At 39.2% G+C, this 25,867-nt stretch overlaps 1 protein-coding gene and 1 long non-coding RNA gene across 9 annotated transcripts in view; one reads left to right on the plus strand and one right to left on the minus strand.

Annotated features, from left to right (window-relative positions):
- Positions 1-1,484: 1,484 nt before the first annotated feature.
- Positions 1,485-25,867, plus strand: part of Chuk (component of inhibitor of nuclear factor kappa B kinase complex) — a 32,941-nt gene continuing 8,558 nt past the window's right edge. For 5 of the 8 annotated variants that reach the window (XR_002385596.2, XR_002385621.2, XR_002385641.2 and 2 more), the window contains exons 1-16: positions 1,485-1,664; positions 5,139-5,233; positions 7,133-7,247; positions 8,604-8,673; positions 10,993-11,081; positions 12,363-12,452; positions 12,583-12,707; positions 12,893-13,000; positions 13,610-13,745; positions 15,583-15,777; positions 17,431-17,533; positions 18,198-18,321; positions 18,976-19,127; positions 20,569-20,630; positions 22,817-22,926; positions 24,189-24,238. Coding sequence is in view for 4 of the 8 variants with exons in the window: in XM_021234652.2 (XP_021090311.2) it covers positions 1,560-1,664; positions 5,139-5,233; positions 7,133-7,247; positions 8,604-8,673; positions 10,993-11,081; positions 12,363-12,452; positions 12,583-12,707; positions 12,893-13,000; positions 13,610-13,745; positions 15,583-15,777; positions 17,431-17,533; positions 18,198-18,321; positions 18,976-19,127; positions 20,569-20,630; positions 22,817-22,926; positions 24,189-24,238 (1,729 nt within the window). In the remaining 4 variants the exon portion in view is untranslated. Of the gene's footprint in view, positions 1,665-3,980; positions 4,080-5,138; positions 5,234-7,132; positions 7,248-8,603; positions 8,674-10,992; positions 11,082-12,362; positions 12,453-12,582; positions 12,708-12,892; positions 13,001-13,609; positions 13,746-15,582; positions 15,778-17,430; positions 17,534-18,197; positions 18,322-18,975; positions 19,128-20,568; positions 20,631-22,816; positions 22,927-24,188; positions 24,239-25,867 lie in introns of those variants that run through there. The other 3 variants (XM_005063554.4, XM_005063555.4, XM_040744077.1) reach the window with 2 other exon arrangements.
- LOC121139960 overlaps positions 2,894-25,867 on the minus strand; it is a 28,947-nt gene continuing 5,973 nt past the window's right edge. Inside the window, exons 2-4 of the long non-coding RNA XR_005876743.1 lie at positions 10,768-10,893; positions 6,501-6,599; positions 2,894-3,793 (exon numbers count right to left, since the gene is read on the minus strand). This is a non-coding gene — a long non-coding RNA (uncharacterized LOC121139960). The remainder of the gene's footprint in view (positions 3,794-6,500; positions 6,600-10,767; positions 10,894-25,867) is intronic.

Here is a 25,867-nt window from a genome sequence, read left to right on the forward strand (position 1 = left end):
TAAGAATAGACTATTTAAAAAGTGAACTAAGGTAGGAACCAATTTGGATCACCTAGTCAACATTATCCTGTCTGTAGTTTTAAGTATCTCCCACTCTTGAGGGTAAATTATGAAATTACATCCCATCTGTGGAAACTGGACACACTCCTAGCTGTCATACACAGCAAATGAGGTTCTCAGAGGTTCATTTGCTATTACATTGAAGTCTGATATTCCAACTCCATGGAATACATGAAAATAATAGAATCAATTAGTCGAGTACCACTCATTATCAGTGACCCACAACATCGACTTGCATACAGACCCTGCGAATTTGATTCTATGCCAAGTCTTACACTTCTGAATGATTAGCATCCCTAGTGTCAGACTGGTGGAGTGCTACAAGCCTGAATCAGATGGAGGAATAACAAGTTGTAGACCGGCCTGGATTACAAGCGACCCTGTCTCAAAACAAAACACCTAGGTTCCATGAAGCAGATAACTCAAATGGAAAGGCAGATACTCTCCCCCGTGCAATCCACCACTCAGAAGTATGCCTTACTGGATCAGGAACACCCCAGGTTTATCTTTGCAGCTCTGTAGGGCATCCCAGAAACAATTCCAACCCAGAAACAATGCATTGACAAGCCTGAAACAGCAAGGCTGAGAAGCAGCAGATCCGCGAGGCTCGAAGGGAAACTCACAAGTCCGGAAAAAAGTTTGCACTTTGGAGTAACGTCACATCCTTGGGTGGTTTGGGATTATAAGAGAGATTTTGAATAGATGTGTACAAAGGCTAATGAATACACGGGCCGGTTAGCGCAGTTTTCTTTCATGTTTATGGTGGCCTTTACCAGTGGGTGGTAGGATTGGAGGAGCAGAGGGTAGGGCTCTGAAACAGATAAAATGTAGACGGGGTGGGGGCCATACGAAGAATACGACGTTTAGGGTTTGGAGACAGATCTATTTTAAAATAAAGACACGTATGAAACCCCCTCTCTCTACATATAAATGTTATATGTATGTATTAATATATATATAATTAATGTATAATATGTATGTATAATTATTTACATACATATATTAAATAAATAAGAATCTCACACACGAAGGTCCCCTCAGTCTGGAAGATGCCCAGTGCACTTAAAAGCACAGTGCAACCCGCTCGTGCCCAGCCCATTGGTCCGCACCAATCCCAGGAGAAGAGATGTGTCCTCAGAGGCTCATTTGCTATTATTACCTTCAAGTCTGATAATTCCAATTCCACGGACTACACGAAAATAATAGAACCAATTAGTTGAGTACCGCTCATTACCAGTGACCCCTAACATAGACTTGCATGCAGACACTGAGAATTTGATTCTATGCCGAGTCTTACACTTTTGAATGATTAGCATTCCTAGCGTCAGGTAGAGCGCTGCAAGCCTGACTCAGCTGGAGAAGGCCAGGGCGGGACTTTTCCTACGGAAGCTATCGGAAGTGACGTGTAGGTCTCGCGAGAAGAAGGACGCGCGAGCCTGGGCGGCCCGGAACCGGCCTTGGACCGGCGGCGAAGCCTGAGGCGGCTGGCCCTCCCGCCCATGGAGCGGCCCCCGGGGCTGCGGCCGGGCGCGGGCGGCCCCTGGGAGATGCGGGAGCGGCTCGGCACCGGCGGCTTCGGGAACGTCTGTCTGTACCAGCACCGGGTGAGGCGGGGCAAGGGAGCAGTGGCGCTGGGTCTGTCGGGGCGGCCCTGGGACGGCGGCTGTCAGTCAGGGTGGGAGGGGTGGTCCTGGAGACCTGGGGCGGTGCTGGGGCCAGGGAACGAGTGCGGGCCGTACCGGGCTTGTGAGCCTGGGTGCCAGGCGTGTCTGAGGTCCCCGGACAGCGAGGGTGAAGCTGTTGCAGCTGTGTGTGGTGAGGAGGGGTATGTGTGAATGTCGTGTGTGTGTGTGAGAGTATGTGTGAATGTGTGAATGTGGTGTGTGTGTGAGTATGTGTGAATGTCGTGTGTGTGTGAGAGTATGTGTGAATGTGTGTGAATCGTGTGTTTGTGTGAGTATGTGTGAATGTGTGTGAATGTCGTGTGTGTGTGTGTGAGAGAGTATGTGTGAATGTGGAATGTGTGTGTGTATGTGTGAATGTCATGTGTGGTGACGAGTATGTATGAATGTCTAGTGTCTCTGTGAGTGTCTGTGCCTGAACGCTTGAGTAAATAAGGAAAGCCCTTCCGGGAGTCCAGAGTTGAACCTGTGGAAACATTGACAGACTTTGGAATTGGAGCATTCCAAGCAAGAGACAGCGTGAGGGTAGGGTGATAAAAATGGTCCTTGCTTCAAAGAGAAGGACATAGACTGAGGGGTTGTCCTGTAGAAGACAGCTAACATCAGGCTCGGAAAATTTGCTTTGATTTAATTAAAAAACGTTTAACCATTGCAACCGCAGTTACTTGTACTCTTAAAGGATTTTTAAGCTAACACTCACCTTCCTTATTTTAATGTTGTTGATGGTAGGAGTGGAATACAGGCTTTGCACGTGCTAGGCGAATAGTCTGACCCTGGGTTACATCATTAGCCCCAGTTAATCATGTTTGAATCATGGGTCTTTTCATAGTTCAATAAAAACTATGGATCTTCTCCAGAAAATTAATATCCATGCAAACCAGAGCGTTACCATTGAGAGTTTTGCTTTCCTGAAGAATCTTGAACAGTAGTCAATGCAGAATAGAATTTGTTGTCTGTCAAATGTGGGTCTGTTTGAGAGTTAAGTGAGATGTAGTAGAGACTTTTAATAAGTACTTGAGTAGGTTGTAGTTGTCCTCTGATAACTCACTCTTCCTGTGGCCGATTTGTTGAGTTATTATCACCCTCATAAATTGGGCTTATACAAAGGAACCGTAAGATAAAGATGGTGTTCTGGAAGACCTTATGTGAGGAATAAGTTTATTTAGAAATAAATAAGCCAAGTACAGGCATTTTAGTAATATCTTACGGTTACATCTACTGCTTTCAGTATACTCATTTATAGAAATAATGGTCCAGTAGTTCATAGACAGGACAGGAGAAAGGTCAGGAAGTGACTTAGCAGATTTCTTTATTGGGCACTGATGGGCCCAAATCAACAAGAACAATATTTTCCACCCTGAAGGAAATTTTCATTTCAGAGAGAGACAGACATAGACAAAGTACAGTTGGGCCTGGTAGTATATACTTGTAATCCTAGCACCTAGGGTCCAGAGGCAAGAGAATTTTGAGTTTGAGGCTAGTCTGAATGGGCTTCATACTGTGGTCAAGGCCAGCCTGTCTCAGAAGTAAACATGGGTTCAGTGTAATCCTAGACACTGAAAGTACTGGTAGTGTGAGTAGCCAAAGAACTTTCCCTAGGGAATAGTAGTTCTCAAAGGGTGTTTGAAAAACCTCATTCCATGTAATGCATTAAGGAAAGAATGTAGAAGCCAGGCATGGTGGGAACACTTGGGAGACTGAGGTCAGAGGATTGCCTGCAGTAGAAAACCACCATGGGCCACAGAGAGTCCCCTTTTTAAAGAAGTATGTATGGGAAGGAGATGTAGCTCAGGGTAAATGCCCTGGGCTCTGTCCTCAGCACTATAGATCCAGCCTGCCACACACGGAAAATAATCTAATCGGGTAGGACTTGGGATCGCAGGAAATGCACCTACAAAACATATGCAGACAGAGAGGATGGATGTAAGTCATGTGCAAATACCGCAGTGGACTTGGGCAGCTTCAGACTTCGGCGTCCTCTGGAGGCCCTAGAAGCTGTCGTCTGCATGCTGAGGGCAACTTCACTGAGTTCAAATACATTGGGTAAATGCCTGGAAAATCACAATTCAAATTAGGAATCCAATTTAAAAGCTCCAAAAAGTAAAGAGATTAAATTAGTGTTTTCAGACTTCCTTCCTGCCTTAGTCTTCCAATAGCAGGAACTATAGACTCATATTACCACACCCAACTTAGTCTCATTCTTAACAAACAGGCCTTTTTGTTGTTGTTAGGCAGCTATACACTTCCCAGAGTATATTCTCTGTGAGACGATTGAGTTTTACAGAGGAGGTGAAACCAAGGCGTTGAAGGATCTCTTGTGGTTGGGACCTATATAAGGTACATAACTTCCTGTCTCATTCATATCAGAATTTAGGGCTTACTGTTTAGCTGTGCTGAAGTCACCATGGTGGCAAAATTTTATGTAGGTTGTAACTACTGTCAGATACCTGTTTGCTTATAACAAAAGCTGAAAGGAGTGAGCACTGTGGTAAAACTATCACTTACTCTCTATTAACCCCCAACACCTGCACTAGAAACTGTCTTGCCTTTAGCCTTCCTCCTGGCTCCTAACCCAGACTATCCTATCTAAACTGTCTTGCTCTCTGCTTCCCCCTTCAGCCCCTGGGTACTGCACTCACCACTTTTACCACACCTTGGTGACATTCTTTAGAACTGTTAACGCAGTATAGCCTGTTTGGTTATGACACTGTATTAGTAGTATTGTCAGAATATGATAAAGTCTGGCTGTTTATTGAAATGTGCATAGGATACTTTTATTTTCAGGCAGAATTGTTGAAATTACTAATCATAAGCAAGAGGTCTTAGGTTTTTATTGTAGATATTTCAATAGGAGTACAGTTCTTTGAATATTTTTCCATGACATTTGAAATGCAAAGATTAGGATCTAATTTTGGAGGGTTTTGTTTGTTTTTGTTTTGCATTAGTCTTGGTCATAAGAAAACTATTTTTTGCTCTTTTGAGGTTAGGGATCCCTGAATTACTTTCTTCTTTCTGGTTATACTGGAGTTTGGGGCCCTTGTTTCTTGTCTTGACTGAACTTGGCATAGGAACTTGTTGGAGAAATGGGATCTTTGTATATTTCTAATAGTAGTTCTAAGGTATTAAAAGTATATCTAATCTTCTGAAGAGATCTATTGTAGGGTCTGCCTCAGTCAGTTTTTGCTTATATACTATGGTGTGTTTGATAGATTCAAATCATTGGTTTAATAGTAGTATGGTTCATATAACTAATGTTGGCTAAAGAGAGCTGTGGATAATATGTTTAATTAGTAAAGCTAAAGGAGTGTTATTTTCCTGGGTTGACATTGCTTTGATTGTAAGCAAATCTGTACAAGAATCTAATTTATTCATATTTTTCTATTTTCTATTTGACAGGAACTTGATATCAAAATAGCAATTAAGTCTTGTCGCCTAGAGTTAAGTACCAAAAATAGAGAGCGCTGGTGCCATGAAATCCAGATCATGAAAAAGTAAGTGTATGCTGTGATTTCGATTGCTTCAGTTCTACAGCCCAGCCAGTTTTCAATATAGGAAAGGGTGAGAGGTTCACTTTTCTCAAGGTCTTTTTGGTTATATGATTTTGTCATTGAATATATGTGTTCTACAATAGCTAGTTTTATCACATTATGGCTAAGAAAATTATAGTTTAAATTAGCTAGATAACTCAGGAGGCAGAGGCAGGCGGATCTCTGTGAGTTCAAGGCCAGCCTGGTCTACAGAGCAAGTTCTAAGACAGCTTCCAAAGCAAGAGAAACCCTGTCTCGAAAAACAAAACAAAAGGTAGCATTCTCATTCTAGCTCTTTAAGTTTTTCTTCTTAATATTGAGCAACTTTAATGACTAGCATATAAATAATTTCTTTTTGCACATTTTTTAATAGTGAATCTATTGTTTTGTAGACAATTGTTACAAAATTTCATAGCTGAAAACTGGATATTTAGTGTCTGTAGTTTATGGCTGTGTTAATTGTGGTTCCAGCTCAGGGCCTCTCCTGAGACATCTGAAAATGTTGACTTTATAGAGCTGCAGTTTCCTGAAGGTTTGGTCAAGGCTTGAGTATTAACTTCCAGGCTCATTCATGTGGCTACTGCCAGAGCTCAGTTCTTCAGTAAGGGAACGTCTCCACAGGGTCGTGCACAAGCTTTAATGGCATGGCAGCCAGCTTCCCCAGACCAATGATCTGAATGGGGAGAATAAGGAAAAAGCTGACAGATTCTTAGGGAAGTCATATTACCTTAGAAGTCATATTTCATTTTTCCCACTGCATTCTGTTAAAAATGAGTCAGTAAGAATAGCCTGTATGTTTAAGGGGAATAGAAACTAACTTTTGAGGGACAGTGGATATATTTTAATTTTCATAGTATGCTTCCATTACTGTAGTTGTCATCACAACTGTGTATTTGGGTATTGTCCTGTTCCATAGATGAAAAAGATGAAACACACAGTCATCATACAATTGGTACTGGATTTGAAATGAGCATTTTCTGACTTTAGTTTGTGTTCAATTCATTTTATTTTGGCTTTCAAATTTGGCTATATGGAAGAATCACCAGGAAAACTTAATAATATAAATTCTCAGACCCTTAGGCACTTGTCTCTTTAGTTCCTGGAACATGAGACTCTATTATTGTCAGGTTCTATTGCATTGTGAGGATGATCATAAAGATGATTAATAGAGTGTTACATTAAAAAAAGAACTGTGGAGCTAGAGAGAGAGATAGCAGTTAAGAGCACTTACTGCTCTTGTAGAAGATCCAAGCTCATCTTCCAGTATCCACCAGGTGACTTATAACCATCTGTAACTCAGTTTCCAGGGGATCCAGTGCCCTCTTCTGACCTTAAGAAAAAAATAATTAAGAGCAGACGAAGTCAGTAAGTAATATGAGCATATTAATTGAAAAGACTACATTTGTACTTATATTTAAAACTGGAAGGAAAGGTCCAGATTTTTAGGGTGACTGTTATGGTTGTGGAAGAGGCAGTGTGATGTAGGCTTTGTGCCATGAGATCTTATGTTACCTAACCAATCTGTGCTTCATGTTTCTCATGGGATACTGTTAACAGATGTACTTATATTAAGCTTATCATGACAAGTAAATTACTTGATGCATGTAAAAAGAACATACTGCATGGCACACAGCAGCGATAGTATTTTTAGGTTTATTTTCTTTGTAAAACTGGTTTATTTTAATCAGACAGTTCAGAAATTAATAGCTTCTTTTCCTTTTAGCTAAGATTAAATGCAATACAATAAGAAGTTAGAATTTTGTAAATAAAACCAGTCACTAGTTAATCCCCAATTATCATTTTAAATCCAGTCCCTCCTCATTAGAAAACTTTTTTTTTATTGTAATGTTTTGTCCTTGTTAGGTTGAACCATGCAAATGTCGTAAAGGCCTGTGATGTTCCTGAGGAATTGAATGTTTTAATTAATGACGTGCCTCTTCTAGCAATGGAGTACTGTTCTGGAGGAGATCTCCGGAAGGTAGTGTGCGTGTTTTGAAATACTGATAGAGTAAATCACAAGCATTAGCAGTGTCTGAATCATAGGGCACCGATCATGGAGAATAAGGATAGACAAGTATAATCCTGCCACCCATACCCTTTTATTGGAGCACAGCACTGCGTGTTTCTGGCTGCATACGCTGTAGAACTGAGTAGTATAACAGAGATTACACGGCTTCCATAGCTTGAAGTATTTAATGTTTGGCTCTTTACAGAAAATACTTGCTAACCCTTGTCTTAGTGTTTTCTATTGCTGTGATAAAGATCACAACCAAAAGCAACCTGGGAAATAAAAACTCACACATATCCTGATCACAGCCCATCATTGAGGGAAACCAAGGCAGGAACTAAAGTGGAAACCACAAGGGAACACTGCTTATTGGCTTACTCTCCATGGCCTGCTCAGTCTGCTTATACAACCCAGGATCAACACCTGCCCAAGTGGCACTTCCCACAGTGGTCTGGGCCCTGCCACATCAGTTGTTTGGTTTTTTGTTTTGTTTTGGTTTTTTGAGACAGGATTTCTCTGTGTAACAGCCCTGGCTCTCCTGGAACTTGTTCTGTAGACCAGGCTGGCCTTGAACTCCCAGAGATCCACCTGCCTCTGCCTTCCAGTGCTGTAATTAAAGGCTTGTGCTACCATGCCTGGCTTAGAACACGCCTTTTTATTGTTGTTTCCAAGATGGGACTACGTTGGCCATTTTAAATAAAAATACATTTGTGAGGCTTAGCACTCAGGAGGTAGAGGCAGGCAGATTTCTGTGAGTTTGAGGTCAGCCTGGTTTACAGAGCTAGTTCCAAGACAGCCAAGGCTACACCAAGAAACCTGGCCTCCAAAAAACAAAACAAGCAAACAAACAAATTGAAAAGAAAGGTGGGGCAGGGGAGAAAACAAAAGAGTTTCTTTTATTATAATTATCCTTTCTACTTAGTTTTAAATGTATTTATCTTTGTTGGCCATTTTTCAATTTCAAGTGCAATTGCCCTTGTCTTTACCTTTTATGAGCCTTCTTTGTGAAATTTACTCAACCTCAATATGTATTTGGTGACTATTTTTTTCTCTTATGTCTCTTGTCATTGTTACTATTTTTGAAGCAGACTCTTTCAGTGTAGCTCATGTTGGCCTTGAGCTCATGGTCCTCTGCCTCATCTTCGCAAGTGCTGGCCTTGTAGACATGTCCCAGTCCTTATAATTTCTTTATTGTGACTTATTTTTTTTTCATTTGACTATTCTTTGACAATATAGTGATTATGTGTGTTGCTACTGGTACCTGGCAATACTATAAAATCGCAGATTTATTTATTTACTTATTTATTTATTTTCATTTTTCTTTAGCTACTCAACAAACCAGAAAATTGTTGTGGACTTAAAGAAAGCCAGATACTTTCTTTACTGTGTGACATAGGTATGTAACCAATATTAAAATATCATTGTGATTTAATTAATGCCTCTTTGGTCCACAAAAACTTCTGTGGAGGATTAGAAGTTAAGGAGAACTGTCTGTATACTCTACAAAGCATGTAAGTTTTTAACATTTATAAAAATGAGGGGAAAAAAATTCTCTGAGCAGTGGTGGTACACACCTTTAGTCCCAGTAACTCAAGAGGCAGAGGCAGGTGGATCTCTGTAAATTCCAGGCCAACCTGGTCTATAGAATGAGTTCCAGGACAGCCAGAGCTCCACAAAGAAACCCTGTCCCAAAAAACCAAACCAAAAAAAAAAAAAAAAGAAAGAAAGAAAAAGAAAAATCCATTTCTAATATTAATTAAAACTAATACATTTTTGGCATTTGTTTCTATTTGGGGTTTCTCTTTGTTGTTTGTTTTTTTTGACCATGTATCCTTGCCTGATAGATGTTCCAATTATAACAAAAAAAATGATATGGAATAGCAACCATTTCATCCCCTCTCACACTTCTTCCCAACATTCTCATAGTAGTTTATAGTGGACTTAAATCTTTGGGGCCTTGGTCCTCAAGTTATACTGGGATGAAATTCTCTTTTTAATCAGAAATCTTACTGGGAAATCCTAAAGTAACTGTAATTTAGATCTTTGAGAGACCTACAAAGCCTGACTTGAGTCTCCCTGTGTGTCAGCTGTTGCTGCTCTTCCTAGGTCACGGGCAGCAGAGTCTAAGAACGTGATTTAGGTTGGAGGAAAAGGCTATAGGCTTACAGGTGTTTCTTAAAAATGGTTTCATTTGCTTTTAATGTTGATTTGAATAAATTAAGTATTGTAGGGAGATATCTAGGCACCTGTGCCACTGACCATGTCCGTTTTGGGCATGGCTATGCATAAAGGCTTTGTACATGTTTAAGACATTTTGTATATTGACACAATTTAGTTGTGTTTCAAGTCTAAATCTTTTCTTTAGATTAAAAGGGGAATTGTAGGGAGAGACCTAGGCACCTGTGCCGCTCTGACTATGCCCATTTTAGGCATGGCCACAGGTGAATATGGGTGTGTGGAATAAAGGGCTGAGGATAGAGGCACTCACTCTTTTCGGGTTCCAGTCGGCTCCCGGAAAGCTTCAGAAGCTAACCTGGGTTACCAGATCTCTTGTAAGTAATTACAATAAATAGCCAACAATACCCTTATCCAATGTACGATTATATTTCCTTTTCATAGTACATAATTTTTCAGTGTTTATTTGGTGATACTGAACATTTGGTGAGGAAAATCTGAACTACTCCAATGTTGGTGATGCAGCAGTGATGGATCATATCAGTGTGTGGGGTGTGTTGTTACATGTGTAGAACATGGTTGTGATTGTTGGGCACACTCACAGGAGCATGCATGTGGAGGCCAGAGCAGCATGTCAGCTGTTCTGTTTCTCTCCACTCGATTGTTTTGAGACAGGGTCTCTGACTGAACGGCAGGCTCCACACTTGGACTAGGCTGGCCACAGACAGCTCCTGAGATCCCCCTCCCCTTCTCAACTCTGCTAGGGTTATGGCTACACACAGCTGTTCTTGGCTTTTTATGTGGGTGGTGGGGATTTGGACTCAGGTCCTCGTGCTTTCAGAGCACTGACTTTTGCCCACTGAGCCATCTCCAAGCCCCTGGACATAGTAATTTATGCATCAGTGTAATCTATGCAAAATGTGAGGTAAAAACTGAATGTGGCTGGATATGGTGGCACCCACCTTTAATTGTAACACTAGGGAAGGTTGGCAGATGGGTTTCTGTGAGTTTCAGACTAGCAGGCCAATCAGGGCTACATAGTGAGACCCTGTGTAAAAAAAAGCTGAGTGTAGTCAAATCTATTAGAGCCCGTTTAAAGGGGTATAAGGGATTTCTTAGGATATACTTAGGTATATAGCCACAGTGGTCTTCTGTTCTGCCCAGGGGTGAAAGGACCCAGCAGTCTGATCTCTGACCAACACATGAGAGAGAGCAAGCACACCCCCTTTCCTTTTAAGAGTTCATGTGGGCAGACAAGATGCACAGCCTCTATCAAGCCAGATAGCCCAAGGTCATGGGTGGAGCCAATACTCACTGCAGCTGAGTGTGCTGGTGCACACCTGCAGTCCCAGCACTTGGGAGGTAGAACAAGCCGATTAGGAATTGGAGGTTGTCTTCAGCTGCATAGGGAATTCCATGCCAGACAGGGTTACATGAGACACTGTTTCAAAAACATTAACAGTAAAAACAAACAAAATGTGAGATGATTTTATAAACAGTATTTTCTGTTACTTCATAATACATTTGAAACTTTATTTAGGATCTGGAATTCGATATTTGCATGAAAACAAAATAATACATCGAGATCTAAAACCTGAAAATATAGTTCTTCAAGATGTTGGTGGGAAGGTAGGTGAAACCTGAAGACTGCTTCTTGCTTGTTGTTATAGTCTTTCTGTATATTGTCTTCAGAGATTTTAGTGTCCTTATTCATCTGCAGACATGGTACTTTATAAATTTTCTACTGTAGACTTCACTGTATGGAGTTGTAGGGGCTTTTTAGTTTTAGATTTTTTATGATTATTAATTATTGCTGTTGTTATATTTTATGTGTACCACGTGTGGTGCTTTGGGGGGGGGTCCAAGAAGAGAACATCAGTTTCCCTGGGACTAGAATTACAAATGGTTGTGAGCCACTGTGTGGGTGCTTACAGTTGAACTCGGGTCCTCTACAAGAACAGCAGGTGCTCTTCACTGCTTAACCAACTCTCTAGGCCTGAACTGTCGCTTGTGGTTAGATTTTTGTCTTCTCTGCAGATCGATTGCTCCCTACAGAAGCATCTGTCTTGCTCACCTCCGGATTAGGAATGTTGATCTAATTGTATAGGAAATGGCCAGAGATTAATTAACTTCATCAAGATTATACGGTTAGCCAAGCCTATTACCTGACATCTATAATCCCAGCTTTTGGGAGTCTTTGGCAGGAGGGTTACCATAATTTGATGCCAGCTTGGGTTACAGTGGAGACCTTGTCTTAAAAATTAACAACAGGAGTTGGAGAGATGGATGCTCTTCCAGAGGTCCTGAGTTCAATTCCCAGCAAACACATGGTGGCTCACAACCATCTATAATGGGGTTTGGCACCCTCTTCTGGTGTGCAGGTGAACATGTTGACAGCACTATATACATAATAAATAAATGTCTTTAAAAAAAAAAAGGAAAGAAAGAAATTAACAACAACAAAAAGATTAACACAGCTAGTTAAATAGCGATCAGGCTATCAGAGTTCGCATTTTTGTGTTGTTCAGAGCCCAGATTCTTTACCATCTCCTCTTCAGTTTTATAAAAACAATATTGCCTTCTTAAAATTACATTTTATTTATTTAGTTTTTGTGCATGAGTACATGTGCTGTGACCTGTGTGCAGGTCATGGGACAACTTAGCAGGGGTTGGTTCTTCTTCTCTTATGTGGATCCTGGGGACCAAATTTAGATTATCAGGCTTGGTGACAGGTACCTTTATCAGCTGAGCCATTTCAATAGCCTATCTTTTTATTTTTTGCTGTGGTTAGGATTTAACCTACCATATACATGCAATGGGAGCAATCTGTTACTAAGCTACACTCTCAACCTACCTTTCTTTTGCAAATCTATTAGCAATTTAATATATGTTATGTCTTAATATTCACAGATAATGCATAAAATAATTGATTTGGGTTATGCCAAAGATGTTGATCAAGGAAGTCTCTGTACATCTTTTGTGGGAACATTACAGTATTTGGTGAGTCATTTCTTTAATTTGATTACTTAAAATTCTCATTGTTTTTTCTGAAGGCAAAGAATATAGTAGTTCAAAACAATAGTAGCTCTTTTCTCACAGTGTTGGAACTTAAAGTACTTTCTATTTTAAGGCCCCAGAGCTGTTTGAAAATAAGCCGTACACAGCCACTGTGGATTATTGGAGCTTTGGGACCATGGTGTTTGAGTGTATTGCCGGATATAGACCTTTTTTGCATCATCTGCAGCCATTTACCTGGTAAGAAATTATGAGAACTTTGGCATAACCAGTAGTAATAGAAAAAAATTTTCAGTTGTTTCCTTTTCTCTTTCTATGGTGGTGAAATTGTCTTTTAACACAGAATTGAATGAATTTAAATGGCAAGAGACCTTGAGAGTATTTGTGAGAATCAGGTTGTCCACTTAGGTGTCTTGTTTTTATAGGCATGAGAAGATTAAGAAGAAAGATTCAAAGTGTATATTTGCATGTGAAGAGATGACTGGAGAAGTTCGGTTTAGTAGCCATTTACCTCAACCAAACAGCCTTTGTAGGTAAGTGTGGGAGGTCAGGCAGTTTTGAGAATAGTTATGTGTTTCAAGTAGCATTATTCAGTAGACCTTCCCATGAGGATGAAAGCACTGTCTTCTGTCACTTGAAGCTCATCGAGCATGTGAAAGGTAGTTAGGGGTGGAGATATGGCTGAGTGGTACAGTGTTTGCTTAGTGTGCTTCTGGCTTTGCTGCTCAGCACTGCCTGGGCTGGCAGAGGAGTGTGGTTAGTGTGACTGAGGAACTGAATTTTAAATGAGTAGTAATTATAAAAAACATCGTGATAGGTGATTATCCTATGGGATAACAGCCGTTGTGGAACTGATAACTATTACCAATCAATGGATTGCCTTAGATGCTAAGAAAACCCAAGGAATAAAGGAGTAAATGGCATTTTTGAAGATTGGAGTTGGACTCTTCTTTCTTTTGGATTTGCCAGTCACAAAGTAACATGGGGATTTGGGTTTTTTTTTTTTTATGGAATTCATGAATTATTTGAAAGTAAGATATAAATGGTACTGATAAGTCATGGGCAAGGAAATGGACGACCTGTGAAGTTGCCTGTTTAATTGGAACATAATGATATTCACACAGTTTTTGTTCTTTTTTCAGTTTAATAGTAGAACCCATGGAAAGCTGGCTACAATTGATGCTGAATTGGGACCCACAGCAGAGAGGGGGACCTATTGATCCTTCTTTGAAGCAGCCAAGATGTTTTGTATTAATGGATCACATTCTCAACTTAAAGGTCAGTTTTAATGGGGTGTATAATACCAGCATTGACCTTAACAAGTTGAAAATGAATATAAACTTATATTAATGGTCTTTTCCTGGTGTCCCCTTAAAAATGTACATTATATACTTAGAGTGGATCCTTTATTTCTTTAGCCAGGGTTTCAGGTGCCTTCAGTAGCCTTTTAAAGTGTCTTTTGGGATTTCCTTTTACTACATTGATTGGTGCATCATCTTCCCTACCCTGAAGGGATCTGAGTCCATCCCATGATATAGTGCAGCACCACTATTTACTTGTCAGTGAATATGAGCAAATATTTACCTTCTGTTTATCTTGAGTAAATTGAAATTTCTCAAAGCATCAATCTTAGGAGGTTGTGCAGAACAAAGAAACTATGGAGTACTATTCGTAGAATTTGGGAGGCTTTAAGCACAATTTCCTAAACTGGAACTAGGACTGAATTTTGTAGAATTAGAGTTAATATGGGAAAGAGGAGAGTAAGAGAGATTTATAGGCTGGGGATGCAATGAACAAAACACAGAAACACTGAGTTTAAAAAGCTTTGGTGTTATTGGGCATTTTCTTAAGGTGTCTTCAGATACAAGGTATCAGGAAGGCATGCTGTCATGGCAACAAAATAGTTGTTGAAATATTTTTCTTAAAGAAAACACTTCAAAGAGTCTAATTAGGTAAGTATTTTCCCAACCATTATGAAAAGGCTTAAACATAAAAATAATGAAAAAAATAGAAATATTTCATTCTTCTTCAGTGCTGGAGAGATAGCTCAGCTGTTGAGAGTGCGTGTTGCTCTTACCAAGGACCCAAGTTCATTTCCCAGCATCCACATTGGACATCTCACAAACCTCCTGTAACTCCAGATGCATGGGATCGGATATTCTCTTCTGGCATCTGAGTACACCTGCACACACTTACATCCTTAAGCAGTCTCTTCAAACATACATACATACATACATACAGCTTTTTTTCCTGTTACCATTAATTATGTCAAAATTTCTTCTCCATTTCTTTCACTGAGCCTGTAAGTGAGCATGAGACTGGTTTTTTTTTTTTTTTTTTTTTTTTTGTCCTTGGACCCTTAAGCAGACTACAACTCTAGGGTTTAGTTGCTTTGGGAGAATAATAATGCTTTTTCCTGTTGAAAGAGAGAGTTCATTTTCTTTATCAGATAATTGTTTCTTGAGGCAACATGAGATAGTTAAAGTTGAGATCCACATTCTACCATTCATCAGATGAGTGATCCATAACAAACTACTCACCTTTTTAGAAGCCTGATTTCTCCTTCTGTTAAAAGGGAGGTTAGAAGGTCTAAGTATTGGGGTGTTGTGTGGAAGCTCTTTACTCTGTGGTTGGCATTTATGAGAAATTTCATAAATGGCAGTGTTTCCTTCTAGGGCTGTAATAATGTCTCTTGAAATAAGTTTTTCAAACTAAAACTCTGGTTTTTGATTTTAAGCATCCTTAGAACTTCAAAATTTTGTTTGATAAACTATTATGTGTCTGGGCATAGTAATGCATACCTTTCATCCCGGCTCTGGGAGGCAGACACCGATGACGCTGTACAGAGTGAATTCCAGGACAGCCAGGGCTACAGAGTCCCTTTCTCAAAACCAACTAAACCAAACAAACTCCTTGTATATTTACAAAAATAATTCAGGTGTTTGTCTTGTAAGGTGTAAGTTTGTAATTATAGATAATTTTATTACTTTGGAGGAGCAAGCCTTATTTAGTAACAGAAGTAATGCCTATTGCTTAGATTTCCCCCTTTAGTATCTGTTCACAAAATTGTTTATGTAATAAGTCTTCAATAAACCTTTTTTTCTTATTTATACAGATAGTGCACATCCTAAATATGACTTCTGCAAAAATCATTTCCTTTCTGTTACCATGTGATGAAAGCTTTCATTCACTACAGTCTCGTATTGAGCGTGAAACGGGAATAAGTACTGGTTCTCAAGAACTTCTGTCAGAGACAGGAATTTCTCTGGATCCTCGGAAACCAGCCTCTCAATGTGTTCTAGATGGAGTTGTAAGAGAATTTTTTGTGTGTGTGGGGGGGTGGGGGGGCTGTGGATCAGGGTCTTGCTATATGGCCTCTAACTCACAATCTTCCTGCCTAAGGGAACTGGAATCACAGGCCTAAGCTACCTGCACAGGTTTTTGTTTTGTTTTCAGTTGACTAATATTTGTACTTATGGAGTGCTGTGTAGTAATTCAATACATGTGTAACTGTGTAATGATTCAACTAAGATAAACATCCCCTTGACTATTGCCATTTCTCTGTGTTGGAACTTGCAAAGTCTTTTTCCTTTACTTATGTTAAAATATATTACTATTATGTAGACTATGGTTACCCTGCTGTCTGTAGAAACTGGCTAAAAATTTAGATGCATATATACACAGCTGGGTATAGTGGTGCATACTTTTAATTCTCAGCATTTGTTAGTTCAAGGCCAGCCTGGTCTACATAGTGGGTTTGAGGCCAGCCAGGGCTATGTAGAGCGTTTCTGTCACAAAAAAAGTTTCTTACTTTTGTTTTCTTTCTTCTCATTATAGATACATATATTGCATGCCATATAATTTACCCATCTCAAATGTAATTCATAGAATTTACAAAAATAACCCTGTCTTAAAAAAACTACAAAAAAAGAATTTTCAAGAATAAATTTTAATCATTATAAAATATTCCTATTCCTCATGTCCATTAACTCTTACATTTCCATTCCACCCTCCCATTTACTTACGTTCGGTTTATAGATTTGCGTGCATGTGTGTGTATGGCTATATGTTTGTATGTGTGCATATGTTTATGAGGGTATATGTACATAACATGCCTATGAAGGCCAAAGGTCAGCCTGTTGCCATTCCTCAATAACAGTCATCTTCTTTGTTTTGAGAAAGGTTCTCTCATTGGTCTGAAACTTATTGATTAGGCTAAGCTAGTGGAATCACGAAACCCAACTGTTTTTTTAAACGTGGGTTCTGGTGATTGTTATTGGGTCTTCATGCTTGTATAACAAGTGTTTTACTGATGAACTATTTCTACAACTCTAGCATTATGTTTTTGAGTGTTATCAGTGCTATAGGGTGTTTCATTCCTGTTGGACCTTTTGAGAAAGAGTCTTGCTGTGTAGCCCAGGCTGACTCTCACCCTACCCTGTGTTGGGATTACTCTAGTACCTACTCTTTTCCTTTTGTTTACTACTGAGTGATTCATTCACCAATATGACCTTTGGTATTTGTTCTTTTGGCTTTTAATTGCTAAGGTTAGAAACTTACTTTGTTTTTCCTAATTTTTTAAGTTAACAGACAAAATGATGGGTTTTGTTATGGCATTTTTATGCATTTATATTCACCATAGTTTTTCTTATTTCTATCTCATCCATTTTGCCCTTCCTTTGTTCGTCTTTCTCTCTCCAAACAGTCTTCCCTCCTGCTTCCTTGTCACATGAACCCCATTACCCTCTCCCCAGACCTGGTCTGTTGGTTGTTTTGAGTCTGCTGATCAGTCTTCACTTTGACCTGCATATCTTTTTACTCACCCTTTTCCCACGTCTGTAAATTATATGTGAATGCACATTGACTTTGTTCAGTACATTTCAAAGAAGGAAATCTGGACTTGAGTATTTGTAAAATCTAGAATTTTCAAGAATCTTTGAGTTTTAATTGTTTCTTTTTTCAGAGAGGCTGTGATAGCTACATGGTTTATTTGTTTGATAAAAGTAAGACTGTATATGAAGGACCATTTGCATCCAGAAGTTTATCTGATTGTGTAAATTATATTGGTAAGTAGAGTCCAGTTAGTGGCTGAACTTTAATCTTGAAATTTCATGATTAGTAAATATTATTTTTTAGTGGTTTTGTTCACTATCTCCTATTTGAGGTTCCTATATGTGGTGAAAATGGATTTAATGTAGTTTGGAAGGTGTAAAGGTAGATTTTAAATTACCACTAGACCCTTCTCTTGGGAGGAGATTTCTCTTTCTGAGGATAGGACTCTACAGATAGGAGAATGAAAGCCCACTGCACTGTGCCTACGTTTTAATTGTTCCTTTGTTAGGTGTGTTCAGATATTTACACACAGCTTTGCCTGTAAATTTCATAAAGCTGAGCTGGTGTTCAGAAACTGAAAAGACTGGTGGACTGTGGAGGAGAAGGAACTTGAACCAAAGCTTTTAGAAGGAAAGAATTTGGATTAACAGAAAGAAAAGGAGTATTCTTGACTTCTTGACTGGAGAGAAGCAAGTTTAAAAGAAAAACATACAGGAATAATCTCAAGCTCTTTGAGAGAAGTGGCTATGTTATTCAGACACACAACCATTACATTTGAGCCAGGCAGTAGATTCTTTTTAACATCTATGGGAATAGTTTTTGGAAAGGAAGTCAAAAAGAATGAACTATAATGTCTTTGAAAGTGGCTTACCTGTCTTATTACCATTTTACTTATAGTTCAAGACAGCAAGATACAGCTTCCAATTATACAGCTGCGTAAAGTGTGGGCTGAAGCGGTGCACTATGTTTCTGGGCTAAAAGAAGACTACAGCAGACTCTTTCAGGGACAAAGAGCGGCAATGTAAGTGGGTTTTGTTTTGTTTTTTTTACATAACACCAGGTGTATCATGTACTCAAGAATTATTCTTGCCAGTTTTCACTAAGCATAATTGTGTACAAGGCTAAAATATTGAACTTTTTTGAAATGTAATATTGTTTAATAATGTGTTTATGAGCATGTGAATGGATGCACACATGGAAGCCAGGGTTGATGTTGGTTATCTTTCCCTTATTGTTTTCTCACCTAATATTTGAGGCAAGATCTCTTACTAACCCTGGAGCTCACTGTTTTAGCTACACTGAATAACCCATGAGCTCCTAGGTTAGCCTGTTTCCCCAGGCCTCCAAGCACTGTCGAGGCAAGCACACACTGCCATGTACTAAACTGAGGTCCTCATGCATGCAAGCTCTTTGCCCACTGTGCCATCACTCTGACTCCATTGAAATGCAGCGTTCTTCTTATTAATGGTCTAAAACCATTCAGCTGTAGTGCCTTGAGAATTCTAGTTCCTGAGTGGTCTTAGCTGGAGACCATCACAGTCTGGAAATGGGTCAGCTGTTTCTCAGGATTTGATAATAGAAACTTAGGATTTGGAGTTTGGATACTGTATGTTTGTGAATTGTTATTCAATGTTTCTGAATATTGATAATTTTGTTTTGTTTTGCTATGGCTTAGGTTAAGTCTTCTTAGATATAATGCTAACTTGACAAAAATGAAGAATACTTTGATCTCAGCATCACAGCAACTCAAAGCTAAATTGGAGTTTTTTCACAAAAGCATTCAGCTTGACTTGGAGAGATATAGTGAGCAGATGACTTATGGGATATGTAAGTGTCTGGCTGTAATGTATTTGTAAGGAATGTCTAGTCTCTCAAAACCATCTGCTCTTTTATCTTATTGACACATAGCCAGTAATTTAAATTCACAGCAGAACAACATGCAGGATAACTTAAGTTGTCAAATGTTTTTGTTTTGAGGGTGAATCCATGGCCATCATGGTGGGAAGCATAGTGACTGGCTGGCAGGCAAGCAGGCGTGGCTCCAGAGCAGCAGCTGAGTGCTTACATTTGATCCATTCACGGGGTGCAGTGAAAGTCCACTCCCACTGACCGTTCTTCCAAAAGGGCCACACCCACTAATCCATCCTAAACAGTCCCAACAGGAACCAAACATTCAGATATATGAGCTTATGGGACCATTCTCACTTAAACCCATTAATGACATTAAGTTTTGGGGAAAAGCATCTATAGGCTGTTTTACTTATGAGAGAATAGAGAATATATCTTCTAACAGTTATATTAGTGAGAACACTTGGAGTATAGGGAAGAGTCTTTTCTTTTTTTATATGCTTTTATACTTTTTATTTGTTTAATTTTATAGTACTGGGGATTGAATCCTGATCCTTGTGTTGTTGGTTTGCTTTTTGTTTTTCACACAAGATCTCATGTAGCACTGGCTGGCCCAGAACAGGATCATTATGTAAACCAAGCTGACCATGAACTCCAGAGATCAACCTGTTTATGCCTCTCAAGTGCTGGAATTAAATGTGTGCACAGCTACATGTAGCCAAACTCAGAGCCTTGTGTATGTTAGGCGAGTCTACCTCTGAGCTACAGTACACATTTACCTTTTCTGAAACATTTTATGCATTGCTTTAAGATAATATTTTTGGATAAAAAACTATATACTATTCTCCTAGAACTTCCATAACAACTCTATGGCTTAAAACAGCATAGATGTAAAAACTCAGAATTTTTAAGGCTAAAATCCAAAATCAAGATGCTAGCAAAGCCATGATTCCTCTTAAACCTGAGAAAAAGAATCTTTCCTAACTTTCTAAGGTTACCAACCATGCTTGGTGTTCATTTGCTTGTAGCTTCTAATAGGCTTATGAACATTAAATGGAAATCAATAAAAATGGAATGTCACATTACGTTCTCCTTTTGTGTTTCTGTATACCCCTGCTCCCTAAGTCTGTTCTCTAAGGATACTGGAAAAGAGTCATGCTACAGTTAGGGCCTAGTTCAGTGTGAGAACATACATAGGTGATTAACTCTATAAGTTACCCCATTTCCAGTGAGGTCACCTTCCAAGTGTTGGGGCTTAGGAGTACTGCATATCCATTTGAGAGACACTTGAACCCATTGTGTATCTGTGATGTTGATAGAGAAGGAAATAACCAGGCTAATGTTTAAAGACAGCAGTTGTTTCAGAGGAAACCAGTGTAGACTTGATTTTTTTTTCTTTTTCTTTTTCTTCTTTTTTTAGCTTCAGAAAAAATGCTAAAAGCATGGAAAGAAATGGAGGAAAGGGCCATTCACTATGCTGAGGTAAAATCATTGAACCCATTCTGTGTATTTAATGTCTCTATTAGAAATTATCTTTGGTTTTTGGTATATAAAGAATATTTATCATATCATTCCTGAAATTCAGACAAATATCTAGTACATGCTTTATATAGAGGGAGGACAGTATGGGCTTTAAAACCAAAGGCTTTGGGCAAACTTTTTAGCTTCACCGAGCTTCAGTTTCCTTGTTATATATATTAGGGGCAGCAATCTTTTCTAATAGGCTTATGAACATTAAATGGAAATCAATAAAAATGGAATGTATTGCTATTATTTTTCTGACTGGTTTAGATAAAATGGCTTCACATCTGTTTTTAAATGGGGAAGTTCTATTTATACCTGATGTTGTTCCGTAATTATGGTCTCCTGAGGGAGGTATAGACTGTTCCCTAGGATGCAAATTCCTTCCTTATCCTGTATGTCTGTGGTCCCAGACTGTTGCTTTCCTTGGTGCCAGTACATGTGGATAGGGCAGTTGGTGTCATGAGTCTGATATGTAAGAAATGGCAGTGGGTTAGTGGCCAATTGTCTTATGAATGGCACTTTTATTATTTTGCTTCTCCAGAGGCCAAAGCAGATGTTAGTACTAGTTAGCTGTGGTCAGAAGGGAAACACAGGAATAAGTATGTTTTTATTATTATTGTTTGAGACAGGGTCTCACTGTGTAACCCCAGCTGTTCTGGAATTCACTCTGTAGACCAAGCTAGTTTGACTCACAGAGAGGCACTTGCTTTTGCCTCCTGAGTGCTTGGATTAAAGGTACATACCATTGTACCTGGCATAAGGTGTTCTTACATGAAAGATTGTCAGAAGCATAAGAAACCCCCATCATATGAGGAGCTATTAACAGTTATGGTTGCTTGGGGAGAAATAGTTGGCTTTCTTTTTTCTTTTTTCTTTTTTTTTTTTGTTTTTTGTTTTTTGTTTTGTGAGATAGGGTTTCTCTATATTGTTTTGGAGGCTGTCCTGGAACTCACTCTTGTAGACCAGGCTGGTCTTGAACTCACAAAGATCTGCCTGCCTCTGCCTCCCGAGTGCTGGGATTAAAGGTAAAAGGCGTGCACCACTACCGCCCAGCAAGAGTTGGTTTTCTTTAATGAGGTAGTCATTAGTAGTTTGATCATGCCATATCATACCTCACATTCATTAGTATATGAGCATGCCAGATTGGAACTTATGGGTTATTTAAAAACAAAAGAAAAAGGACATGGATTTGGGAGGGGTGAAAGGGGTCTAGATCTGGGAGGATTAGGAAGGGTAATGGGGATTAAATACAAAATGTATTGAATGCACCTATGAAATTCTCAAAGAATTACGGCTAGAAATATTGTCCTGTCTTGGTTTTTGAATAGCTTTAACAAGCTTAGTGTGGTGCTTAATCCCAGCATGCAGGAAAAATAAGACCAGGAGAATTAAAGGTTCAAGAATAGCTTAGGCTCCATAATACCACTGTCTCATTAAATAAGCAAATGATTAGCGTTAATAAAATTGCTTTGTTGTAAATATTCAGTTCTACTGGCATAACAGATCATTTAAGATTTAAGCCTTTTTAAAAATTTTAAACATAATTCTTATTGATTCTTTGTTTCATATTATGTACCCCAATCCTGCTCACCTCCCAGTTCCTCCATATCTGCTCTTTCCCCCTGCAAGTATGTCCCCCAAATTACTTGAAAACAAGATAAAACAAACAAAAACCCACCTTGTTCCTCCATCTTTTCAACACCTCTTCATTCATCCTGGTGATATCGGGAGCTGCAGTGTATCACACAGTGTACCCCTTTTGTCCACACAGACTCACCAGCAAAATGAGTCATTGGTCTGGTTCAAGGCCTCTGATGCACCATCATCACTGAGCCCTCATTGAAACTGTTCTCGGATATCCTGTTGTCATAGTGCGCAAGACCAATCCCTTTGCGTACTCCAGCAGGTCATAAATGGGGCAGCTGTTAGGGTGGGCCAACCCAAGGCCCAGGATAAGGGTCTGGGTGCTAATTGAACTGTTTGGTCTGGGCCATTGGTGCCATCCCCTCAGACAAGGGTCAAAGCCAGCTCCCCTAGACCCATGACATCGGAGCCAGCTCTCCCACGCCTGTGGTGAGGGGTGGCACATTGAGCCTTGTTTTATATGGTGGTAAGCCTGTCATTTTCTTTGTGTCATATTTTAGGTTGGTGTCATTGGATACCTTGAGGATCAAATTATGTCTTTGCACACTGAAATCATGGAACTTCAGAAAAGCCCCTATGGAAGACGCCAAGGAGACTTGATGGAATCTCTGTAAGAATGTATATGTGCTGTTGGTCTTGATTGTATAATTTTTTGTGTTCTTTCTACTTATATCTGACAGGATTAAGCCTTTGCATGGTATAGCTCATGATTTTTCTTACCCCTTATATATTCCTATGATTTTTTTGACATTATTTCATTGGGGGGGGTCCACCATCACAATGTATACATGTAGAGATCATAGGACAAAATTGTGAGATGGTTTTCCGCTTCCACCGTGGTGGGCCAAGGTATTGAACTCAGGTTGTTAGACTTGGCAGCAAGTGCTTTTACCCACTGAGTCATCTCTCCAGCCCTTACAATATTTAAAAAGGAAGCTATTTCTTAGTAATAGTGAGTTTGGGAAATAACTATTTGGATTGTTCTTTACTATTTTTTTAAAAAGTCTCTTTTTCATGTATTTTTAATAAGAATAGTAAAATTACAAATGATTTCCGATTTATTCCCCCTTTTGGTCCAAGGAATAATCACTTAACTCTATTCAGGTTAATTTCCTAAGTGCCTAGATTAGAAACTTCAGATTTTTTTCTCTAATAATGAGACATAATTTTTTCCTATTTAAATGTTTCTGGTACATGGGCGTTAGTTACATTTGTGGTGGAAGACCTGAGCAGATATGCAGTCTATAGAAACTTTGTTTTGGAGACTAAGGACATGATGGCAAAGCACTTACTGCTCGAGCTTGAGGACCCACTCTAAGGTTAGGTGTGGTAGCATGTTTGCAATCCCAGTGCTTCTGCAGTGAGAGGGAGGCAGCAGCACACAACAGAGGCCTGTCTAAAGTTGACAGCAAGGACTGACCCCACGTTAGCTTCTGACCACCTCACAAGGAATATGCATGCGTGCCTCTCACTCAGACAAACACACAGGCACAGTTGGTTCTTGGTTCTTGGTTTTTTTAAAGCTCCACATTATCAGGACTTGCATTCTTTGTTTTTCAAGACGGGGTTTCTCTGTGTAGCCTTGGCTGTCCTGGAACACACTCTATAGACCAGGCTGACCTCAAACTCAAAGAGATCCACTTACTTCTGCCTTACACCTGCTGGGATTAAAGGCGTGTGCCGCCACCACCACCTGATTTAAGGACTTGTATTCTTATTATTCAACAAAATGTTCAGTAAAATATGCATTAATGATCTGTACTTACTTAAAAATTGGATCTTGTCCCAATAACCGATATTATTCAAGTTGAATATTATTACTCATTAAGTTACTTCTACTTACAGAGAAGTTTTTGTTTTTCTCTTTTGTAGGGAACAACGTGCCATTGATCTCTATAAGCAGTTAAAGCACAGACCTACAGGTAAGACACTTCAATCGCAATATTTAAAGGTGTTTTAGGACACTCCCTAACTTAATAAAGTAAGTGAATTTTTATTTTTTTTTAAACTTCAGAGTAAGATCCTGTTTTGGTATTGTTTTCACAATACTTATGTCATAATAGCTTTAAATTTATAAGAATTTAAGAGAATAGAAAGGGAATGTAATAAGGATATTGGAATAGAAAAGTTGTTAAGTGAAGTGAGAGGAGAGGATAAAAGAGAAAACTCAAAAACGGAAAAAAAGGAAGAAATGGGGGCAGTGGCTCAGTGATAAAGTGCTTACTATACCAACGTGAGATGCTAAGTTTAGGCTCCAACCACTCACATAAAATCCACAGATAGCAGCACACCCCTGCGGTGGCAGCCGTCCTGGCGAAGTGGAGGCAGAGGGATTTCTGGGACTCAGTGACCAGTCCAGCTGAAACAGCATGCTTCAGGTACACTGAGATACCCTAGCTCAATAAATAATGTGACAAGCCATCAAGGAAGATACCTGAAAGTGGCCTCAGCCCTCTATGCATACATGCATACCATCCCCAAGAAAAAGGAAGAAACAACCCCCCAAAAATGTGTAAAAGGTTGGGGGGAGATATTGCTTAAGTTAGAGAAGTTGGAAAGAATTCAGTGCAATGGGTTCTGGTGGAATGATGAGACGAGAAGTGCGTAGTCTCTTCGGAAGCAATTTTGTCTTGAAAAACCATGCCTGTACCAGCACAGGTCACTGCTCATAGGTCCTTGGGACAAAAATTTTTACTGAACATCTGCCAGATACAGAGAGCATTGGCTCCTTGAAGGAGTGTTGGTTGGAAACCCGAAGATTTGAATTCTAAGTTGGTTATTTTACTGACCAAATAATCTCCAACACTTCTCCCTGCTTCTATTTCCTTTTGTGCAAAACAAGTTGAAACCTAGCCCTCTGACTCAGTAAGCTTTAGCAGTATATTTGAGAGAGTGCTTATGAAAGGCTTTGAAAACAGTAAATTAGGATATATATGCAAAACACTTTTATTTTACTTAAAATATATTTATTTTGAAGGATTACATAAATAATAAAAAGGGATATCTGTGCTCCTAAATATATGTATTTTAAAAAAATTTATTTAACTTATATGTAAAGTTTTTAAGTTTTATACTTGAAAATTTATAAACATATGGAACTTTATATAATATTTACACTATCTTTAAAAAAAGCAGCCTACTCTAAACACTTTGTTTTTTAATTTTTTTGAGATTTTATTTTTAGTTTACAAATATGAGTGTTTTACCTGTGTATCAGTACACCATGTGTATGTAGTGCCTGCAGAGGCCAGAAGAGGGTGTTGGATAACTAGACCTGGGGCTACAGGTGACCATGTGGGTGTTCTGAACCTCTGGAAGAGCAGCCAGTGCTCTTAAGTGCTGAGCCATCTCTCCAGCCCCATATGCTGGTTCTTATTGTAGTAGAATTTGATCGGCTTATTGCTACAAGTACTCATGAAATACATGTCAGACAGGCATTTAACTTTATTGGTGGTCAGGTTGTTCAGAAGTGCTTCCCTGCAGGAGGTAAAATTTGAAAACAGTGTAAACTAACTTTCTCTGCCCTCTTCTGACAAAAGCTGAAGTTCTGA

This window comes from Mesocricetus auratus, unplaced genomic scaffold, assembly GCF_017639785.1.
Source record: "Mesocricetus auratus isolate SY011 unplaced genomic scaffold, BCM_Maur_2.0 Super-Scaffold_4256, whole genome shotgun sequence".
Lineage (NCBI taxonomy): Eukaryota > Metazoa > Chordata > Mammalia > Rodentia > Cricetidae > Mesocricetus > Mesocricetus auratus.